Below are 24,452 nucleotides of genomic sequence, written 5' to 3'. Positions count from 1 at the left end.
GTCATCTCTTTCAGTTTACTCAAGTCAGATCTCATCACCATGATATGCTTTTCCAGGCGCCTTTTCCAAGGAGGTTGCTGTTTTGGTTTCTGTTGGGTTGGTTGTGCTGGTGGTGTTGGCGTTCGTATCCCCATCAGTTCTGCTACTAATCTTGCTCCTGCATATGCCAAGTTATTTGTTTCTGTGATACTGGTGGTGTGTATTATGCCCATTATTTCATTGACCTCACTTGTTTTCTCCCTTAATTTCTTGGCGTTGTAGGCTTTCATGGAGGGGATCTTTGTTCTCTCTGTATCTGGTTCCATCCATTGTCTAATCTTTTCTACCCATTCCGTCCTCTCTGTTACTTCGTCGGTGTTTCTTCGTCTGTCGTTGTTTGATACCTCATCATCCCTGCCGTCTTCTGTGGCATTGTCTCTCAGTTCGTCTTCGTGTAATTCGTTGTCGTGTGACATTTCCCTTTCCAGTTCTTCTCTTTCTGTTGGGGAGAGCCAGTTCTTTTTCTTTATGTTTCTTACTTGGTCTGCCAGCCTCTGTTCTGTTTGGGGGGTGTTATTCCTCTCATTCCAGATGTTGACCAACCTTCTTCTATTTTCTCTCTCCGACGGGTTGCTTCTGATGTAGCATCATATTTCCATATTTTCTTCTCTTGTCCATTTCTTCCTTTGGTTTGCTTCCGTAGCTGCAATCTCAGGCTGTTGGTTACTGTCGTTGTGGTGGTCAGTTGCTGGATGACGACCTCCAGGTACCTGACCGTCTTCCCCTTCAATTGGGTTGAATACCTGGCTGCCGGACGAAGCTCCTCTGTTGCCAGAGGTTCCATTTACGTCGTTGTCGTTTATTCCTTCATTTCTTTCCATCATTGCTGAGTTTTGCTATTTAACCCATAGTTGGACCCTACCCCATCAGGGATAGGTACTCATTTACAGCTGAGTAGACTGAGGAAATTATGGTAAAGATCTTTTCCCAAGGAGTCAACGCCGAGGAGAGCGGTCACCGATCCAACGACTGACCAGCCCCAATGTTGCTTAACCTGTCGATTGACGACCTAACCCACTCTGCCACGGTGCCACCTTATTATTATTATTATTATTATTATTATTATTACTATTATTATTATTATTACTATTATTCATTTTTTTGGAGGGGTGGGGGGGGGGGGGGGCACGTTTATCACAGTCCTCCAATTCGACTGGGTGGTATTTATGGTGTGGGGGTTCCGGGTTGCATCTTGCCTCCTTAGGAGTCCATCACTTTTCTTACTATGTGCGCCGTTTCTAGGATCACACTCTTCTGCATGAGTCCTGTAGCTACTTCAGCCTCTAGTTTTTCCAGATTCCTTTTCAGGGATCTTGGGATCGTGCCTAGTGTTCTAATGATTATGGGAACAATTTCCACTGGCATATCCCATATCCTTCTTATTTCTATTTTCAAATCTTGATACTTATCTATTATTATTATTATTATTATTATTATTATTATTATTATTATTATTATTATTATTATTATTATTATTATATTATTTTCTGTAAAGTCTTCAAAATTATACACGGACTTTTTACACTTTGTATTATTGTGGACCCTTTAGAACTTTATATATACTCTCGTGATAGAGAGTTTATCCCTACTATTATTATTATTATTATTATTATTATTATTCATGAGATGACCCTTATTCAAATGGAACAAGCTCAGAGGAGCCATTGATTTGAAATTGAAGTTTCCAATCCCAAAGAATATAGCATTTATTTGAAAGAGGTAACAGGTGATTGGAAATGCAGCAAAAACAGATCAGAGAATAGAAAAGAAAAAAAAGATTAAATCAATAAATACATAGATAAAAATGAAAGTAAATGATTGAAATGCAAACAAGCGAAGCTGTAAAGCTTTAGTACCCTGAAACAATTTTGCTTGTATTCTAATCATTTACTTACATTTACAGTGAGAGGAAGAAAGGACCTTTGGAACTGAGGAGTTCAAAGTATATTGGTGCTGGTGTTCAGCATAGTTGGTTGTTCTCAGCAGAAAAAGAGGAGCAGGTGTCTAACTCAGGAAGGAAGCAAGAATGGAGGTAAAATATAAGGATAAAAGCAGATACAGCTATGGGCGGACAGGATGCGGCAAGCACCCCTTAGAGATTTTATACCTTGATTGGTAGTGAGGAAAGTACGATGGACCACAAGATACCACACAATTCCCAAGGGAAACAAGATCTTGGAGAGAGATGGACCTGGATGGCTGCAAAACACCGCCATGGAAAGATCTGCTGCAAGTCTTATGGAACTCAATAAGGTCCTAAGGTTGAAAGGGAGAATGATTTTGTAGATATTGGGAGAAAGGTATTGCACTGGAGTGTATCACAAGAGCGACACATTTTCGTGGTAGCTGAGATATTGTAGGAGTTACAGGATAATCCTTTTAGTGAACAGGAATTAGGGATTTGGGGGGAAAAAAGGTTGAAATTAACTAAAAGGGTGTTATACTACAAAATAAGTTTTCATAGTTAGATTATTTTTGACCTTTTTAGTAATGTTAGTAACATTTTGACACTGATATTTTTACTCACTGCGTCTATAAAAAATATGGTAATAATTATTTACTCATTCTTTGCAAGCTTCACCAGCCTTGACACTGGAAGGCATTTTATCCCATCCACTGAGGTTAAACCCTATCTCTCTCTCTCTCTCTCTCTCTCTCTCTCGCTCTCTCTCTCTTTTTAGTCATACTTTTACTCGTGATTGCAGGCGGGACATATGTGGTGAAGGATGACGCAGACTCAGTTCTCTTCTTTGCAAGTTCACCAGTAAATTCGGGCTGCTGTTGTGGAAGAGAGTATATCACAGGGTCCACGTTTAGGGTCTTTAGCCCTGATGGTCGTTCGCTGATGTGGATAATGGAAGAAAAAAGGAAATGCTGTGGAATTCAGTCTTCACATGTAAGTCTTACTGAAGATTGTAATGATTCAGTGTGCCTGATTTATATTAACAATACATGAATCAACAAAGATGGAGCAATGAAATGTGAATGGTGGAAGAATGGAAGAAAGGCAGCAAGGTGAGTGCAAAGGATTAGGGAGAAACTCGCATGACTATGAAATCAAAGGTTTGAGTATATAAAAGGAGTGTGGAGTATGTTAAATGCAATTGAAAAAGAGAGGTTGAAGCAGCTGAGATGATCTGTTCGTGTAGTGTATGTGGTGTAAGAAGGACTGAAAGGTCCGGGGGGTAGTGAGGGGGGGGGGGGGGGGGGGTAATGTGGAGAAATACTAAAGTGATGAAAAAACGAGCGTAAGTGAAACGATGATCAGCGTGTTTTGAGATGGTTCGATCTTGTGGAAATAGTAGGTGATGCTGTGATAATGGAATGCACAATCTGGAGGGGCTGGAAGTGAAGAGGCATTGGTATTAGGGAATCACGAGTGTGTGTGTGCAAAATAATAATGGAATCAGCAGTTAAAGTATGACTGTAGCGATGTATTATTTTCTCGAGTCACCGCTTTCTGGGATGGCAAAATAAATATTGCATCTTCAGTAACCAGCCAGAGTCAAAACGCAAATTTTTATTCAGAACTTGATTCGTATGTTTCGACCGATCAAGCTATGTAGCGTCTTTTCGGTTCTAAGAGTTTCGGATTTTCTGTGAAATGGTCTTAATGTGGGCTGAGTCAGTTAAGTAACTTTATCAGTTAAGTAACATTTGTAATTATATTCAGAGAGGATTAAAAAAATAACAATAATTTGACACCAACAGTGTTTCTACCCTACAGGCAGAAGTTATTTAAGCCCAAATAGTCATTTTTAGATATTTTTCGTAAATGACTCCTAGAATTTGAATATAAGAATAAGTATATCCATAACAATTGGTATTGTTATTGCTATTAAACACAGCCTAGTGTATTCAAAGTTTGACTTTAGTTTATCAGGAAATGTTCATTAAGGCTAATTCTCTTCTTTCGTTCCATATTCAAGTCATATTTTTTACCAAGATTCAAATAGTTTACCTCCTAGTTCTGATTGCCTATGTCACCAGATACTTCTGCCAAAAACATGTAAACCACCAATCACTTCTTTGAAAATATAGGTCGACACCCTCTGCGTCTAAGGCATTAATGGCCAATCTTTTTTTCATTTGGTCCTAAGGACATGTAAACCCTTTTTTGCTTTCATGCAAGTTATAATCATGTTCACAGAAATGGAGAGTTATGCTGCCACCGAGAGGCTGTCTTGGAGAAGTAATACCGATTGATGATCACCGAAATTTTCGGATAAAGTTTTCAGATGGTGTGGAACTCTGCCGTATCGAAAACACTTACAGGAATATCTACAGGGTATGTATGATTTTCATTGCACAGTTTATGCATGATTGTCAAGAGATTTCTGTATGTAATCATTATGTAACTTTAGGCTTGAAAAATTATTAGTGTCCTTATACTATATTATATAATGCATACAATGTGTCGATAGATAACACGCATCTGAAATTGGCTAAAGTATTTATCTTTTATTAGCTTTGATGCAAAACAGTGTTAGCCCTTTGAAATTACAATATGGTGGCTGTTTTTCAAGATGGCTGCCAGTTATTCCTCTAATCATGCAGTGGTTCTTAACCTTTTTCAGTGTATGCACCCCTTACAAATCAGCAGTCGGTTCTCGCAGCCCCCGATTGCTGAAATACAAAAAAATGCCAAAAATACAAAATTGATGTGATGTGTATTAATAACAAAACCACGTTTTTTTTATCTTCATTCATATAGCTTACATTTCTTTCATGACAAAAATGATCTCAGAACACTTCTGAAGCAAAAAAGTTTTTTTTTCAGGAAAATATAACGCGTATATAAAAATATGTTTTGCTTGAATTATTCATAGGCATCCTCGCACCCCTTAGGAACCAGCCTCGCACCCCATAGGGGTGAGAGCACCTCTGGCTAAGAACCACTGAAGGGTATGACGTGTGAAGTTATTGTTGGGTATGCATACAAATGAGCGGCTAATGGCGACAATTTTTGGGTTCTTTGTCCTCGTTGATACTGAATCTGTTGAAAGCAACTGCAGAGCAGAGTACAACATAGTCATTCTTTATACATTTGCACCTTCCACATTACACATTCTGTCTTGCATCTAAATTCCTCATGGCCTTTATAGCAAAGTGTTTATCACAGACGTATGATGCCTGAGGATTACTGATCTTTTCTTTTAGTGTAGCAGCAGTACTACATAAAATGTACACTAGTCGTCTGATTTGATCGCACCATGTCCCAGATGTGATCTAATTTCTGTACCATGTACCTCGATATAATGTGGTTCGGATCCCACAATAAACTGTAGGTCCCGTTGCTAGGCGACCAATTGGTTCCTAGCCACATGAAAATATCTAATCCTTCGGGGCAGCTCTGGGAGAGCTGCTAATCAGCTCAGTGGTCTGGCAAAACTAAAATGTACTTAACTTGTACCATGTACCATGCTGTACATGGACTGAAGAACTGCTATGGAGGATTTCTTTTCGAAACCTCCTTTGCTGTTGCAACTGAATTTGATGTGATTCATCTTTTTTTTCATGTAAATCTACATCTTTACCTGACTGAATAATTTCACTATATTTGCATGCACCAAAGGAATCCACATCAGTTGTTTTAAACATTTAAAATGGAGACTGGATCAAACAACCTTATTGTAACTGTTGCTGTTTCTGTGTTGGTAACTTCATTGGCCATAGAGCATATTACAGGTTCTGGGAAGGCCACAGGATTAAACATTTCTTGGTGTATTACAGTTATTTACTTGCTTAACTTAATTAATGTGTGCTCTTTCTTAATAGTATAGATGTCCTAGGCATAACTGGTGATACCTTTGCTCCTAAACAACAAAACTACTGAAAGAACCTTTTCACCATTTGAAGTGTTACTATTTTGATTGAATCTTTCATTCAGTTATATTGTCCATTACTTTTCTGAATTTTGATATATGTCTTCCTTACACACACACACACAAACATTCTACTTGTGGAGGGTCTGGGTACTTTATCTTTGCCATTTTGACTCTGCATCCATAATCTGAGATTTTGCATGCATTTGCAACATTAAAAGATGTTATTATCGCTTAGTTCAGCTCTCTTGCCCTGGCACAATCTGTCACTATGTCTGTGGCTATCTATTATCTCGGGGCTTATCGCACAGTGTTTGAGATACTAGCCTAATGTTTACATAACACCTACCACTAGTGTCCATGGCAGTATCAGCCACTAGTGTGGCATGTCAGTGAGTGACTTGCACTCTTTATGTTTGTTTCTCTGTTATAGGAGTTTATTTTCTTCTAGGTCAGCATTTCTCAACCTGGGGCGCTAGCAACCACATGGGGTGCTGTTAAGCAATAGCAAAAATCACATTGATACGTATGATTGATCACCCAGAATGCATATTTGAATTTTGTTTTTCTTGGCTTTTCTTCTATGAGTAATAAAGGCATTTATTAAAAAAAAAAATAAAATCTAATGATCAAGTAGAACCTACAATTCACTTTCTTTTATCCTAGTAATAATATATTTTTTATGGGTGCTGTACTGGTCTGACCTAAATTATATTTACTCGGCTAATGAGTCACTCTTACCACAGGACTACTATATTTCTTTTATTATTATTATCATTGTATGCTGGAAACAGACCTTCTTTCAAACAAGTTTTATCAAAAATAATGGCAGAATTCACAGAATTGATTTTGTACAATATTCTTTCAATTCTCCTAATGATTTGCCTTTCTGGCACGCTGGTATTATAAAGCAGCTGTCCAATGTTCATCGTGCTGTAGGTCGTCAACGGAAATTTCGTGCGGGCTGGTGTTATCAAAAGCAAACTGGTTATCAGGGACAGGCTGGGGTCGTCAACAGGTATACAGGTGCGTTTCGTAGGTCGGGAACAGGCCGTAGTCGTCAGGGGTCTATCCGGTATTTCTTGTTATTTCTTCGTTTCTTGTTTTTAAAAGGCGTCTACATGTTTCGGCCACCTCGTTTGGCCATCTTCGGGACGGGATCGCAGAGTGCAATGGTCTGTATCAGATGTATTCATGCTTTTTATTGCATTCGGGTGGCTTGAAGAAACGGGTACCTCACTTTTCATTGGGCAATACCTGTGACGTCACGAGCGATGTCATCAGGGGGCCCGTTGCTGGTTGGCTGTCCTCTTCGTGGGCGGAGCCTCATCCTTATTGGCGATGGTGGAGGTCCCCTCGAAGGGCGTGCTACCAGGTCGTCCGAATGCAATAAATAGCATGAATACATCTGATACAGACCATTGCACTCAGCGATCCCGTCCCGAAGATGGCCAAACGAGGTGGCCGAAACATGTAGACGCCTTTTAAAAACAAGAAACGAAGAAATAACAAGAAATACCGGATAGACCCCTGACGACTACGGCCTGTTCCCGACCTACGAAACGCACCTGTATACCTGTTGACGACCCCAGCCTGTCCCTGATAACCAGTTTGCTTTTGATAACACCAGCCCGCCCGAAATTTCCGTTGACGACCTACAGCACGATGAACATTGGACAGCTGCTTTATAATACCAGCGTGCCAGAAAGGCAAATCATTAGGAGAATTGAAAGAATATTGTCCAAAATCAATTCTGTGAATTCTGCCATTATTTTTGATAAAATATTATTATTATTATTATTATTTTATTATTATTATTATTATTATTATTATTATTATTATTATTATTATTATTAAGCAGAAAATGAACCATCTTCATACGGAATAGGCCTACTTGGACCATTGACTTGAAATTCTAGCTTCCAAAGAATATTGTGTTCGTTTGAAAGAAATTGCAGGAGATAATGGGAAATACTGAAAGAAGAGATCAGTAATTAATAAACAATGACAAATTAACTTAAGAATAAATAAATAGATAAAAAGACTCGGTACTGAATCACCACTGGAACTTTTGAGGTTCTAATTGCATATCCTCAGGAATATTTTTTCACAGTCCAATGTTGTGGTGCTGCTTTTCAGCAAATCTGGGATCAATGGTGATAGAGAGAGTTCTGTTGAAATACAATTTACGAAAAATTGACAAACTAGGGACCATCCATCGATGGTCGAAGTCATAACTGCTGCCTACCAGTGAGGAAATCTTGAAGTAATCCTAAAATATATTCACCCACTCCCAGATTCTAATATTTGAAAAAAGTACCTTATGATTTACTAAATCAAAAGCTGTACTTTAAAATGCAAATGGCATGTCAAATTTAAGAGTGTCGCAGGTACATAACTGCTTCCTAAATGCATATTGACTATTAGCTAATAATCCTTTGGATTCCTTTAGAAACTTGACAGGTAGAAACTTTGCAGTATGCAAGCAATTGCGTCATTTTATAGGAAGAGACAGATCATCTTACCCACAATTGTATAAGCAGTCATTTATAAACACCTTCTCAAATTCTAACCTAACTCTTTTAAACCTGATTTTAGTTATAGCAACAATCTTTGTGACCAACTTTTTGGGCAGCTTAATGGTGGCCCAGAAGCCTAAAATTCTTATTCTGGGGGCACTCATCAACCCTATAAACTGTAAACTAAGTCTAATAAAAACAAATGAATAAATAATGACAGCAAGATGCAAAAAAAAGTGACTTTTTATGGTTTATAGCCGTTTCACCAACCACTGACAGCCATTTTAACAAAAATAAATAATTTAGTGACACATTTCCACCACCTTTCATGCTTATATCATTAACTGAACGATCTGCCCAAAATCACATTTATCTGTTTTACTGGGATGTTTGACTTAGAGAGAGAGAGAGAGAGAGAGAGAAAGGTATCCTTGCTAAGGTAATAGCTAATCAATGTTTTCCCTTGTTTTCAGGTCTTTATACCCCCAAAGAACGTTGGAAGCATTTTCTACAACAGAAATTCTTGCCAACTCACACTCGGATTTCCCAGCCAGTTCAACGTTGAGGAGAGGTCTCTCCTCCTCTCGAGCGCAATCATTTTGGTGGGTATATGCATTCTCATGGATGCTTGCTTAAAAAAGTAAGTTAATATATTTGCAGACACGGAAATCTCTCAATTATCCAGATTATTATAGAGTCAGGCCCTGTCGGATAAGAGTGAAATCTGGATAACTGCAAGCAAAGAACTCTACGGGTGTTCAATGGCCACTCCAATATCCTTCTTCACCTTACCTTGTCAATGCTATATAACCGTTAATACTAAATATACTTATGAACAACAACCATCACACTTTAAACTGAAAGCTTGTTGGAAAGAGTAATCAACTACCTTATATTCCCATATTTGCAACAAAATATACTCTATAAATACACTTAAAATAAGCAAACCCTTTCCTTTTTCTCTTGTACACAGCACTCATACATAAGAAAATGAAATTCTTTTTACCCTCATACGCAACACAGTTCAGCAAATTACAAAAACAATGTTTCATTTTTCCCAATACTGTAAATTACATTCTATACAAAAAAGTAAACTATTTTTCTTTTTTTGTACACAACACGCATTGCGATAGGTTGCATAACATTTTTTCTCTATTTTCCCCAATCACTGTAAAATACATGAAATGAAAAAACCTGCGACTATAAAAGTACTTTTCCTCTGTCATCTACCTGCTTGTGCTGTCCATGGTGCTTATGATGATCAGACACTTTTACAACTTGTAAAGAGGTTAAAAGTCCTCCTCCTCCACTCCCTACCCCTCCACTAACTCGACTATACTGTCAAGACCGGCATCTTCTTCTCATGACTCCTGGGAGACATTAAATAGTGAAGCAGCCGCAAGAAGCGTAGAGGTGCCAAGAAGGCCGAGGTCAATGAAGGCACCAGAAGTACTTCTAGGAGGAGTTAATTGAGACAAGAGGAATGATCTTGAAATGATCTTTATTAATGAATACATCGGTATTTATATGATTTGCTGGCCAATCAGTGGCCAAGAAGCTAATGGACCAACATCGTACAATCATTAGATATTAGCCTGCTATAACTTCTATACAGACGAAAATCAACTGTGCTCGCCTTTGGCGCCACTAGATGCGTTGCTATGTGTAGAGTTGTGAGAATCACGGTTTGTGTTATCGGAAGTTGGCGATGTCCTGTCGCTTGCAGCGTGAGAAACCTAACCTGGGAGTGGTGGCCTGGTACATACTCACTTGTGGTTCCAAGCTGAAGGACTGAGTTACCAAATGCATGAATGGTGACGAGTTGGGTGCTCGGCAGTTTGGGATTTGAGGGAGCTGTTGAAGGTATCTGACAATATGAACGATGATTCTGGTTCGCAAAGACAGTCCTTCGGTACTCTTGCAATTGTGCAGATGTGTCCAAGGCCCTGGGTCCATGTTGGTGTTTTCCAATACCTTAATAAACTCATATGCTTGTATGAGGGCACTCATTCTGAAACAGCCTTGCCTTCAGGTGCTTCCACATCACCACCAGAAATTGCAGCAGCTATCTTGCTGTTGGAGAGAAGTTGGTAACCAAAGTTGCCACCATCGTTACCCAGCCACTCCCGTAAGTCATCAGTGGGAATGCTGTCACCTCCAGTCGCGAATTGAGTAATTCATTGATGTATGGTTACTAAAGCTGGCATCACTCATCTATGTTATTGACGCCGCAGCAAGTTGGGCATGGAAGTTGTCGACTTCAAATCCACGGAAGTCCGTCATGCAATCCTCTCCATTCAAAATAAGATTCTAAGCATGATTGAGGGTCTGTAAGGTGGTGTCCCTCCAAGCATCTGCGATGTTGTAGATAGCAGACTTCAGAGGATACTTTATAAGGTTCCACAGTGTCCATTTCCCAAGTGTACCCAAGCCTTGCTCCTCCTTGTCCTACAATAATACCATCACCTCTTCCAGGAAATTCCTCTGGTATAGACATTTCTTTGCAACAATAACCCTTTAGTACATTGGCTAAATGAGTGCAGCTCTATTATGAGGCAATTACCTGACCCAAATACAATCTTTGTCACCAACCAACTGGGCTTTGATGCTCAGGTGCATTGTCTATGAGAACCTAGCCTTCATCGAATATCTAGCAATGTCAACGTTCTGTGTCTGATGATGAACAACCTTATGATCTTGGGGGTGAACCGAGCATTTGCTGAATGACATCAAATAACTTAGAGCATATTTATCAACCTACACAGGACAAGAGGTTACTTTGTAGTCCAGCTACCACTGGTTTGCATTGATGCCCACCAGCAGCGCCTGCACATAATAAAACGGAAAAGCATTCCCTGGAAAGGTTTTGGCAGTGTAAATTAATTTCCTTCTCATCAGCCAGTGTGATAGTGGGTAAGGAGCAACAGAATAGACTAGTCTTGTCAGCATTGTAGATTTGCCCGAAAATAATGCCCTGTATTCTCATCAAAGCTTGAAAAGTCTGGCAAATTCCTCTATTCCCTCATCAGATGCATCCAAAGCTTTGTCTTGAGTTTTCGTTAGAAATCACTTATTGAATTTTGAACTGCCAATCTGTAGTGTTGTTGAAGTCCACAATCTTATGTAAGCTTAAGAACTTTGTAACTGCAGCCTTCAACTCAGCGCTGCATATGCTCATGCCAGCAGCCATTTACTGTTGAAACCACTCAAGGCCGATTTTTCAGTGGCCTCATAATGTGTATTTGCTACGATCTTGCGAGCCTGGCTCCCGGCCATCTTCTTCCTGAATTTTGTCGTGTATTTCTTCAGTTTGTCCTGGGAAGTCTTGATATCGTTCAAGGTTGACCGAACAACGCCATGCTCCTCCATGATACGGACCTAGACCAACCTGCCTCCATTCTCTTAGTGATTTCTAGTTTCTGTTGAAGGGTCAACACCTCTCCAGCCCTCTAATGATTAGTTGTGACTATACAAAAAATACACAGAACAGTATGCAACACCAGCAGGACCTGCAATGCATCAGACACTGCAATGAAAGTTCTGTCCTCAGGGTACATCATACAAAAGCAATGGTTACACACACGAACACTTCTAACAAGCAACTGATCACGCACGAATGTGCAAAGTTCAAAACAGTCTTTGTTACCAAGTGCATTGACAATTTCCGATTATAGCTAATTAGTGTAAATTATGTTTAGGATGCATTTGCCTATCAACCATTAAAAATGAAAAAATCATAATATACATTTCCCCAAATAACGAGAGTCTTACCAAAAACAGCGCTTGTCCTACCCCACACCTTCTACCATATGATTTAACTAATGACATAAATGTATCAGCCAATAAAAAGCGATAAACAAAGTCAGTTCTCATGATGTTTTCAGTAATGCCCTGTTTTTTAAGCCTATAAGAATATCTCTATTTAGCTCTCTCACTTTGTGTGCATGTTCATGTAAGTTTTTCTTAGTGCAGTATTATTTATTGCCTTTTTGCTGTTTACTTGATTAATTTATTGCAAGTTTAGTTGACTCTAAGTATGATTATCCCACATATCGTAACGGTATACAAGGGAATATTTCATCATTGTTGCTATTTCATCTTTAATTAAGAATATTAACATGAAATTGTAAATGTTGGCAGGACGTTCTACTGTTTATATCTTGGCTTGATGCCATCAACCAAAGTGAAGGAGTGTGTGTGTATGTGCTGTATATGCACACTACAGAGGAAATCAAATGTATGTATCTCTTCATGGTAGTAAATTTAATTGTTTCTTAATAATCAATGAAGTGAAAGTTATGACAAATGAGAAAATGCAGTAAAAAAAACGAGTATAAAATAAAAGTAAAAAAAGGATGAAGTGTATTATAAACGCACACACACACTCTAGGGGTATTAAATACATTTGTCCCTTTTGGGTTTTAAATTTGATTGTTTTTTTTTTCATCTTTTGTGCCATGAAAATAAGAGTGAAAATAGCATAAAACAAAATAAAAAAGAGAAGGTGTGAGTGTGTTAAAGACTTGAATTTATGCGATACCTGAGTTGTTGAGTCTCTCTCTCTCTCTCTCTCTCTCTCTCTCTCTCTCTCTCTCTCTCTCTCTCTCTTCTTTACCTTTGCATTGTGCTTGATGTATTTCATTACAAGTTACAGTACACTACCTTATATATCCTGTAATAAAATGTGGAAAAAACATAAACAAAACAAGCTCTAATGAAGTCAGATGCCTGCCTCTCCCTCTCCACCCATACCACACTGCATTCTCACCCCCATCCCCCTCCTAGCCAGAGATGCCCCTTCCTTTCGTCACTCATCTCCCAAAACACCCCTTTTTGTGGCAGAGTCTTCCTCTAAACAGCCTTACTGCTCCTCCTCTCCCATGATGCCCATCCATCTGACCCCCTTCCCGCAAAAGGGAACAATTGTAGAGGCCTCCAACACCTCCAAACCCTTTATCACTTTTCATGATTTTAAGCAGTGTTACCAGCATTTCTTTAGGCTAAGCAACATTTCCAACTATTGTATAGCATTTTTTTTTATTTTGTTAAAATTTACATATATCATATATCTTTGGTCCAGAGTCTGGAAAATGTTGAGCATCGGATAATCAAGAGTAAGATAATCGAGATATTATTTACTGTATTTCTATAGATATGAAATTCATTTAGAAATAAGTAAATATCTTTATCAGCCTCTTGTCTAACGCTATTGTACAGATAAATTTCTAGGCAACAGACGTGCCTTTAGTGGATATTTGAGTGGACAAATAAATATGTAAATGTAGCTAAAAAGCAAAAGAATTTAAGATAAAAGGTTAACTTTTTTTATATGGAGTGTTTATCTATCAATAACTCTTCATGCTATGAAACCCTTGGTTCAGTGACTCTGAGCAATGGCCATCAAATTTAATAGCTCTTGATTTCTCTCTGAACATTTATGATCCAATAAGTTTCATTGTACCAATGATTAAGTAGATCTTTTATATGGTGATATTTATGAAATAGTAACTCTTCCTACTTTTCATGATTCAGTAATTCCATGTATCATGATACTTATCATCTCATTACTCTCCTCATATCATGAATACTAATAATCTAATAATTTGCTCTACCATTATACTTATGATTCGGTAACTCTTTCTACCATGTTATGATTCAGTGCCTCCTCCTCCCATGATACTTTCAATTTAGCAACTCTTCCTACCATAGAAATCATGATTCAGTACCTCTTCCTACGTTAATATTTTAAATTCAATAACTCTCTCTACCATTATACAATTTATACCTTGCTGCCATGATACTAATGGCTCAGTAATTCTTCCTACCATGATACTTTCGATTCAGTAGCTCTCCCTACCATGACAATTATGATCCAGTAACTCTCTCTATCATGATACTTACGATACAGTGACTATTCCTACCAGTGAGATATAAGATTCATTAGCTCTTCCTACCATGGTTTACTTACGATTCAGTAACTCTTTCTACCATAATACTTACGACTCAATGGTATCTACTATGATACATATAATTCTGTAATTCCTTATGCCATGATATTCATGATTCAGTGACTCTTCCTACCATGATCCTTATGATTGACGAACTCTCCCTGTTATGATTAAGTAAATTTCCCTACCATGAAATGTAAGATTCTGCAACTCTCCCTACAATGACGCTTACAATCTAGTATTTCATCCTACATGACACTTGTTATTCATACCATGATACACATGATTCAGTAACTCTTTCTTCCATGATGCTTTTAATTTAGTCATTCTTTCTACGGTGCAATTTACGATTCACTATGACTTCTTTCCATCATACTAATGACTGAGCAACCCTTTCTACCATTATACTTATAATTCAGTAACACTGTCTACCATGATACTTATGGTTTATTAACTGTTTACTCCATGACAGCATGATTGAGTAACTCTCCCTATCACGATACTTATGATCAAGTAACTCTTTCTACCATGATGCAAATGATCGAGTAACTCTTTCTACTATGATACTTATGATTTGTTAACTGTTTACTTCACGATGGCATGATTGAGTAACTCTTCCTACCACGATACTAATGACCAAGTAACTTTCTACTATGATATTTATAATTCAGTAATCAAGTAAATCTCTCTACCATGATACTTACAATTTAGTAACCTATTTTACCATGATGCTTATGATTCAGTAACTCTCTCTATGCTACTTACGATTCAGTAACTCGATCTACCACGTTACGATTCAGTAACCCTATCCGCCATAATATTTATGATTAAGTATCTCTTTCTACCTTAGAAATTATGATTCAATAACTATATCTACCACGAAGCATATAATTCAGAATCTCTTTCTACCATGGTACTTACAATTGACTAACCCTAGCTACCATATACTTATGATTTAGTAACTCTTTCAACTTACAGTTCAGTAACTCTTTCTACCATGATACTTACGATTTAGTCAGTAACTCTGGCTACCATAATACGATTCAGTAAATCATTCTACCACGATGCTTACTTTCAGCAACTCTTTCTACTATGCTACTTACGATCTTACTATTCAGTAACACTTTCTAACATGATACTATGATTCGGTGACTCTTTCTACCATGATACTCATGATAAGGTTATTCTTTTTATCATGATACATACGATCCAGTAACCCTTACTACCATGATGTTTAAGAGTCATGCCACTTTCAATTAGGTAGCTCTTTCTACCATGGTACTTATGTTTAAGTAACCCTTTCTACCTTGATTTTTACCATTCCGTAACTATTCCTACCATGATACTTATCATTCAAGAACTCTTTACCATGTTGCTTAAGATTCAGTAACTCTTCCCACCATAATAGCACTATAGATTCACTCGTTGTTCTCACCACAATATTTATAATTCAGCAAGTCTTCTTACCATGATGGAATGATTCAGTTACTTGAGATTAACTGACTCATGTATTTTTTTAGTGATATGATCAGGTTTCTAAAACACTTTCTTCCACGTGATCTTCTGGCCTTATACCTCCTCTTATAATGTCTGATGAATGAACAACTCGTCCTACAACGATGACCTAGTAACTTCATATGTATGACAGTTAGCTTTATGATTTGAGGCAATGTTTCTTCTTGATATGGGGTTCAGCATTTAATTCAATTTGATATAATTTAATTAAACGATTAATTTGAACAAAATTTCCTTTTCAGTTATGGCACATCGATGAAGCTCAAAGAATGTTCAGGAACAGAAGAGGAAGAAGAGGAGGAGGAGGAGGAGGAGGAGGAGGAGGAGGAGGAGAATGGGTATCAACAGGTGGTTTTTGGGGAGTAGGAGGAGGATATGTTGGAGGAGGAGGATGGGATGGAGGAGGAGGAGGATATGTTGGAGGAGGAGGATGGGATGGAGGAGGAGGAGGAGGAGGATTTGTTGGAGGAGGAGGATGTGATGGAGGAGGAGGAGGATTTGTTGGAGGAGGAGGATGTGATGGAGGAGGAGGAGGAGGAGGAGGAGGATGTGATGGAGGAGGAGGAGGAGGAGGAGGGATGTAATGGAGGAAGGGGAGGAGAGGAGGATGATGTGATGGAGGTGGGGGAGGAAATTCGTAGACACATAATGCGAAATTAACTGCCAAGTCTGGATTCATTTTCCCTACTAATACATCCACTGATAAATGTTACGATAAAGTTCACTGGGAGATAACAGATTAATGAATCAGTAAGAAACTGAAGGCCAGCAGCAGAGGATGGCCTGTGGGATGTCAGAAGAGGAAATATGGAAATATGGCGAGCTGAGTTAATGGCAAAAAATAAACATCGCGGGCGGAAACCAGACTTGGTCAGCTGCTTCAAGATAACTGTTGAAATCAAACTTGTGTGTGTGTTTGTGTGTGATTTTGTATCCTGTTCAAGCTTTTCTTACGACTAGTTGGTTGATTCTTAGATATATATTTGAAAGTAATTTTTTATCTTTCCAAAATTTCCATTATTTTTTTTCCTATCAATAGAATGCATTCAACTCTGTATTTGAACCTGTAAATGATAAGATGAAAGTGTAATTTTACCTGTTTTGTCCTTTTAATGCAACTGGTGAATTATGTTTTGACATAATCCAATTTTCTCTTATTCTGTTCCATTTACCAAGCACCCAGAATCAAGAAAATGACACCTTTAATGTAATCTAGGGGGAATGTATATTAATCATAAAAATGATAGAAAAATAATGGTTGTTTTGGTTTATGGAGAAGAGAGACATTTTAGATATGACACTTGAAGTTATATAAAAATAAGGCGTATACTTGCCTATGAATAAACTTATTAATACTTTGAAAAGTTCTGCCTTAAAAAAATGCAAAGTGTGATTGCAAAGATAAGAAATTATCCGCAAATTTTTAATAAAATAAACGTGCTTTGAAAGTAAAATGATCTAGCTGCCATAAAATGATGATATTAAACTTTTCGTGATATGAATGAATGAAGTTTCTGTAATGGGTAAGATTGCTTTATATGTTATTCTGATTACCAGTAAGGTTCCTTTGGCACCCAGTTTCATTAAGAAAGAATACAATCCTCAATCTGTGATAAATATCATTGCACGATATTTAGGGGTTAAACAAATATACGATGAATACATGAATGATGATAATTATGATGAAAAGTTTTATCCGATGAATGTGTTTCCATTTTTCTTGTTTTAGGTGCTACGTCTAGGCGTTTTGTTGGACGATAGGAAACTGTATTCTTTTGGATCTGCTGCAATAAATTTGTGTAAACCTCACGGGTTCAGTATTTGTCTTTTCTGATTAATAAGAAACTAAATTATAACTTTACTGAAGTTCATATCAAGAACTTTTTGTAAGTGGTAACGTCAAGAGAATAAAAAAGTTGATCATTCCTATTTTATGTTTTAATAAAAAAAAATCTTGATAACCAATAAGGCTTTGGTAAGAAGCTAATAAATTCACCAGTCAGGCAAAGAGATGGTTGGGTAGTTACCATATCTTGCAACAAGTCTAAGAAGTATAACGTGGATGAAAAAGGGTCATAATAAGGCCCAGAAAGCTTATATAGTTTATATATTGTTGTACAAAAGTGAAATGTTTTTCAATTATTTTTCATGGAGGCCTAAGAACCTCAGGTGTTGACCTTTCTTTTTTTAAATAATAATGATCGAAGTCAATAACATATATGGGGTCAGGAAACAATCGATAATCGGAATCTCCAGGAAATCAGCGTTTACCTGCTTACGAAAAACCAGTAATTTGAATCTTCGAAGGTAACAATGATTCCTTCTTACAAAAACCCAGTAATCAGAGGCTCCAAGGGTACAAACGATCATCTTGCTTCTCAAAGGTAATAATTATCGACTTGCCTGCATGCAAAAAGCCAGTAATCAGATTCTTCAAAGGAAATATCGGTTTACCTGCTTGAAAACCCCAGTACTCAAAATCGCCTAAGGTAATATCACGATTTACCCGTTGTAAAAACCCACCAATCAGAATCGCCCAAGCTAATCACGATTTACCCATTGTAAAAACCAACTAATCAAACTCCCTTAAGGTAATCACGATTTACCTGTTGTAAAAACCCAGTAATCAGAATCCCCAAAGGTAATCATGATTTACCCGTTGTAAAAACCCAGTAATCAGACTCCACAAAGGTAATTACGATTTACCCGTTGTAAAAACCCACCAATCAGACTCCCAAAGGTAATCACGATTTGCCCGTTGCAAAAACCCAGTAATCAGAATCCCCAAAATTAATCACGATTTACCTGTTGTAAAAACCCAGTAATCAGAATCCCCAATGGTAATCACAATTTACCCTTTGTGAAAACCCAGCAATCAGAATCCCCAAAGGTAATCACGATTTACCCGTTGTAAAAACCCACCAATCAGAATCCCCAAAAGTAATCACGATTTACCCGTTGTAAAGACCCACCAATCAGAATTCCCAAAGGTAATCACAATTTACCCGCTGTAAAAACCCAGTAATCAGACTCCCCAAAGGTAATCACGATTTACCCATTGTAAAAACCAATAGGCTCCCCAAATGTAATCACGATTTACCCATTGTAAAAACCTAGTAATCAGACTCCCCAAGGATAATCATGATTTACCCCTGGCGAAAACCCAGTACTCAGACTCCCCAAAGCTAATCACAATTTACCCGTTGTGAAAATACAGTACTCAGACTTCCCAAAAGTAATCACGATTTACCCATTGCAAAAACCTAGTACTCAGACTCCCCAAAGGTAATCACGATTTACCCGTTGCAAAAACCCAGTACTCACACTCCCCAAAGGTAATCACGATTTACCACTTGCGAAAACCCACCAATCAAACTCCCTGAAGGTGATCATAATTTACCCATTGCGAAAACGCAATAAAACAGACTCCCAAAAGGTATTCACAATTTACCCGTTGCAAAAACCCAGTACTCAGAATTCCCAAAGGTAATCATGATTTACCCGTTGGGAAAACCCACTGATCACTCTCCCCAAAGGTAATCACGATTTACTCGTTGTAAACACCCACTAATCAGACTCCCCAAAGGTAATCAAGATTTACCCATTGTAAAAACCCACTAATCAGAATCCCCAAAGATATTCACAGTTTACCCGTTATGAAAACCCACCAATCAGACTCCCCAAAGGTAATCAGGATTTATCCGTTGTAAAAACCCAGTACTCAGATTCCCCAAAGGTATTCACAATTTACCCGTTGCGAAAACCCACCAATCAGACTCCCCAAAGGTAATCACAATTTACCTGTTGTAAAAACCCATAATCAGACTCCCCAAAGGTAATCACGAGTTACCCATTTTAAAAACCCACTAATTAGAATCCCAAAAGGTAATCAGGATTTACTCGTTGAAAAAACCCACGAACCACAATCCCCAAAGGTAATCACGATTTACCTGTTGTAAAAACTCACTAATCAGAATCCCCAAAAGTAATCACGATTTACCAGTTGTAAAAACCCACGAATCAGAATCCCAAAAGGTAGTCATGATTTACCCATTGTAAAAACCCACCAATCAGACTCCCCAAAGATAATCACGATTTACCCGTTGTAAAGACACACCAATCAGAATTCCCAAAGGTAATCACGATTTATCCACTGTAAAAACCCAGTAATCAGACTCCCCAAAGGTAATCATGATTTACCCGTTGTAAAAACCAACTAATCAGAATCCCCAAAGCTAACCACGATTTACCCGTTGTAAAAACCCACTAATCAGAATCCCCAAAGGTAATCACGATTTACCCATTGTAAAAACCCACTAATCAGAATCCCCAAAGGTAATCACGATTTACCCTTTGTAAAAACCCACAAATCAGAATCCCTAAAGGTAATCATGATTTACCCGTTGTAAAAACCCACGAACCAGAATCCCCAAAGGAAATCACGAATTACCCATTGTAAAAACCCAGTAATCAGACTCCCAAAAGGTAATCATGATTTACCCGTTGTAAAAATCCACTAATCAGAATCCCCAAAGGTAATCATTATTTACCCATTGTAAAAACCCACTAATCAGAATCCCCAAAGGTAATCACGATTTACCCGTTGTAAAAACCCACTAATTAGAATCCCCAAAGGTAATCATGATTTACCCGTTGCAAAAACCCACAAATCAGATTCCCCAAAGGTAATCACAATTTACCTGTTGTAAAAACCCACTAATCAGACTCCTCAAAGGTAATCATGATTTACACGTTGTAAAAACCCACTAATCAGAATCCCCAAAGATAATCATGATTTACCCATTGTAAAAACCCACCAATCAGAATCCCCAAAGCTAATCACGATTTACCCGTTGTAAAAACCCACTAATCAGAATCCCCAAAGCTAATCACGATTTACCTGTTGTAAAATCCCACCAATCAGAATCCCCAAAGGTAATCACGATTTACCCGTTGTAAAAACCCACGAACCAGAATCCCCAAAGGTGATCACGAATTACCCATTGTAAAAACCCAGTAATCAGACTCCCAAAAGGTAATCATGATTTACCCGTTGTAAAAACCCACTAATCAGACTCCCCAAAGGTAATCACGATTTACCCATTTTAAAAACCCACTAATCAGAATCCCCAAAGGTAATTATGATTTACCCATTGTAAAAACACACCAATCAGACTCCCCAAAAGTAATCCCGATTTACCCGTTGTAAAAACCCACCAATCAGAATCCCCAAAGGTAATCACAATTTACCCGTTGTAAAAACCCACCAATCAGAATCCCCAATGGTAATCACGATTTACCCATTGTAAAAACCCACCAATAAGACTCCCCAAAGGTAGTCACGATTTACCCGTTGTAAAAACCCACCAATCAGAATCCCCAAAGGTAATCACGATTCACCCGTTGTAAAAACCTACCAATCAGAATCCCCAAAGGTAATCACGATTTACCCGTTACGAAAACCCAGTACTCAGAGTCCTCAAAGGTAATCACGATTTACCCGTTGTAAAAACCCACTAATCAGACTCACCAAGGGTATTCACACTTTACCCGTTGCAAAAACCGAGTACTCAGAATCCTCAAAGTTAATCACGATTACTCGTTGTAAACACTCACTAATCAGACTCCCCAAAGGTAATCACGATTTACCTGTTGTAAAAACCCACTAATCAGAATCCCCAAAGGTATTCACCGTTTACCCGTTGCAAAAACCACCAATCAGACTCCCCAAAGGTAATCACGATTTATCCGTTGTAAAAACCCAGTATTCTGACTCCCCAAAGGTTTAATCACGACTTTTACCCGATTGTAAAAACCCACCAATCCAGACTCCCCAAAGGTAATCACAATTTACCCCGTTGTAAAAACCCACCAATCAGACTCCCCAAAGGTAATCAACGATTTACCCGTTGCAACCCACCATCAGACCCCCAAAGGTAATCACGATTTATCCCGTTTGGTAAAAACCCACCAATCAGAATCCCAAAGGTAATCACGATTACCGTTGTAAAAACCCCACAATCAGCTACCCCAAATGTTATCATATTTACCCGTTGTAAAACCCACCATCAGAATCCCCAAGGGTAATCATGAATTTACCCGTTGTAAAAAACCCACCCAATCGATTCCCCAAAAGGTAATCAAAAATTTACCTGTTGTTAAAAACCGACTAATCAGATCCTCCCAAAGTAAAAATCACAATTTACCCGTTGTAAAAAACCACTAATTAGACTCCCCAAAGGTAATCACCCCTGATACTCGTTGTAAAAAACCCTGAAACAGAATCCCCAAAAAGGTAATCAGGATTTACCTTTGTAAAAACCCCACTAATCAAACTCCCAGGTAATCAAAATTTACCCATTGTAAAAACCCACTGATCAGAATCCCCAAAGCTAATCACGATTTACCCGTTGTAAAAACCCACTAATCAGAATCCCCAAAAGGTAATCACGATTTACCCGTTGTAAAAACACAAAAATCAGAATCCCCAAAGGTAATCATGATTTACATTGTAAAAACCATGAACCAGAATCCCCAAAGGTAATCACGATTACCCATTGTAAAAACCCAGTAAATCCAGACTCCCAAAAGATAATTATGATTTACGCCATTGTAAAATCCCCCAATCCCCCCAACTCAGACCCCCAAAGGTAATACACAATTTACCTGTTGTAAAACCCACCACCAGACTCCCCAAAGGTAATCACAATTTTTAACTGTTTTGTAAAAACACACCCATTTGGAATCCCCAAAGGTAATGCAAAAAATTTACCGTTGTAAAAAACCACCAATCTTGACTCACAGGAAAGGTAAATCACGATTTACCCGTTGTAAAAACCCACCAATCAGACTCCCCAAAGGTAATCACAATTTACCCGTTGTAAAAACCCACCAATCAGACTCCCCAAAGGTAATCACGATTTACCCGTTGTAAAAACCCACAAATCAGACTCCCCAAAGGTAATCACGATTACCCGTTGTAAAAACCAACCAATCAGAATCCCCAAAGGTAATCACGATTTACCCGTTGTAAAAACCCACCAATCAGACTCCCCAAAGGTAATCACGATTTACCCGTTGTAAAAACCCACCAATCAGAATCCCCAAAAGTAATCATGATTTACCCGTTGTAAAAACCCACCAATCAGACTCCCCAAAGGTAATCAAAATTTACCTGTTGTATAAACCGACTAATCAGACTCCTCAAAGGTAATCACGATTTACCCGTTGTAAAAACCCACTAATTAGAATCCCCAAAGGTAATCAGGATTTACTCGTTGTAAAAACCCACTGAACCAGAATCCCCAAAGGTAAACACGATTTACCTATTGTAAAAACCCACTAATCAGACTCCCCAAAGGTAATCATGATTTACCCGTTGTAAAAACCCACTAATCAGAATCCCCAAAGGTAATCACGATTTACCCATTGTAAAAACCCACTAATCAGAATCCCCAAAGGTAATCACGATTTACCCGTTGTAAAAACACAAAAATCATAATCCCCAAAGGTTATCACGATTTACCCGTTGTAAAAACCCACGAACCAGAATCCCAAAAGATAATCACGAATTACCCATTGTAAAAACCCAGTAATCAGACTCCCAAAAGATAATCATGATTTACCCGTTGTAAAAACCCACTAATCAGAATCCCCAAAGGTAATCATGATTTACCCATTATAAAAACCCACTAATCAGATCCCCAAATGCAATCACAATTAACCCGTTGTAAAAACCCACCAATCAGACTCCACAAAGGTAATCACGATTTACCCGTTGTAAAAACCCACCAATCAGACTCCCCAAAGGTAATCAAAATTTACCCGTTGTAAAAACCCACTAATCAGAATCCCCAAAGCTAATCACGATTTACCCGTTGTAAAAACCCACTAATCAGAATCCCCAAAAGGTAATCACGATTTACCCATTGTAAAAACACAAAAATCAGAATCCCCAAAGGTAATCAAGATTTACCATTGTAAAAACCCACGAACCAGAATCCCCAAAGGTAATCACGAATTACCCATTGTAAAAACCCAGTAATCAGACTCCCAAAAGATAATCATGATTTACCCGTTGTAAAATCCCACCAATCAGACTCCCCAAAGGTAATCACAATTTACCTGTTGTAAAAACCCACTAATCAGACTCCCCAAAGGTAATCACAATTTAACTGTTGTAAAAACACACCAATCAGAATCCCCAAAGGTAATCAAAATTTACCCGTTGTAAAAACCCACCAATCTGACTCCACAAAGGTAATCCGATTTACCGTTGTAAAAAACACAAAATCCCAGATCCCCAAAGGTAATCACAATTTACCCGTGTAAAAACCCACCAATCAGACAAAGGTAATCAATTTTACCTGTTGCACCCCACCAATCAGACCTCCCCAAAAGTTAATAATCACGATTTACCCGTTGTAAAAACCACCAATCAGAATCCCCAAAGTAATCCCCACGATTTACCCGTTGTAAAAAACACCAATCAGATCCCCAAAGGTAATCACGATTTACCCGTTGTAAAAACAAAACAATAAAAAGAATCCCCAAGGGTATCATGAATAACGTTGTACCACCAATCAGACTCCCCAAAGGTAATCACA

At 38.2% G+C, this 24,452-nt stretch overlaps 1 protein-coding gene across 1 annotated transcript in view; it reads left to right on the top strand.

The window, feature by feature from the left end:
- The window catches only part of LOC135218727 (uncharacterized), a 52,810-nt gene that overhangs the window by 10,982 nt on the left and 17,376 nt on the right, over window positions 1-24,452 (top strand). The window contains exons 4-7 of the mRNA XM_064255177.1: window positions 2,745-2,935; window positions 4,190-4,327; window positions 8,857-8,985; window positions 16,089-16,262. Of these exons, the coding sequence (XP_064111247.1) occupies window positions 2,745-2,935; window positions 4,190-4,327; window positions 8,857-8,985; window positions 16,089-16,262 (632 nt within the window). The remainder of the gene's footprint in view (window positions 1-2,744; window positions 2,936-4,189; window positions 4,328-8,856; window positions 8,986-16,088; window positions 16,263-24,452) is intronic.

This window comes from Macrobrachium nipponense, chromosome 1 (assembly GCF_015104395.2).
Source record: "Macrobrachium nipponense isolate FS-2020 chromosome 1, ASM1510439v2, whole genome shotgun sequence".
Taxonomy (NCBI): Eukaryota; Metazoa; Arthropoda; class Malacostraca; order Decapoda; family Palaemonidae; genus Macrobrachium; species Macrobrachium nipponense.
This window is presented reverse-complemented; position numbering and strand designations above follow the sequence as displayed.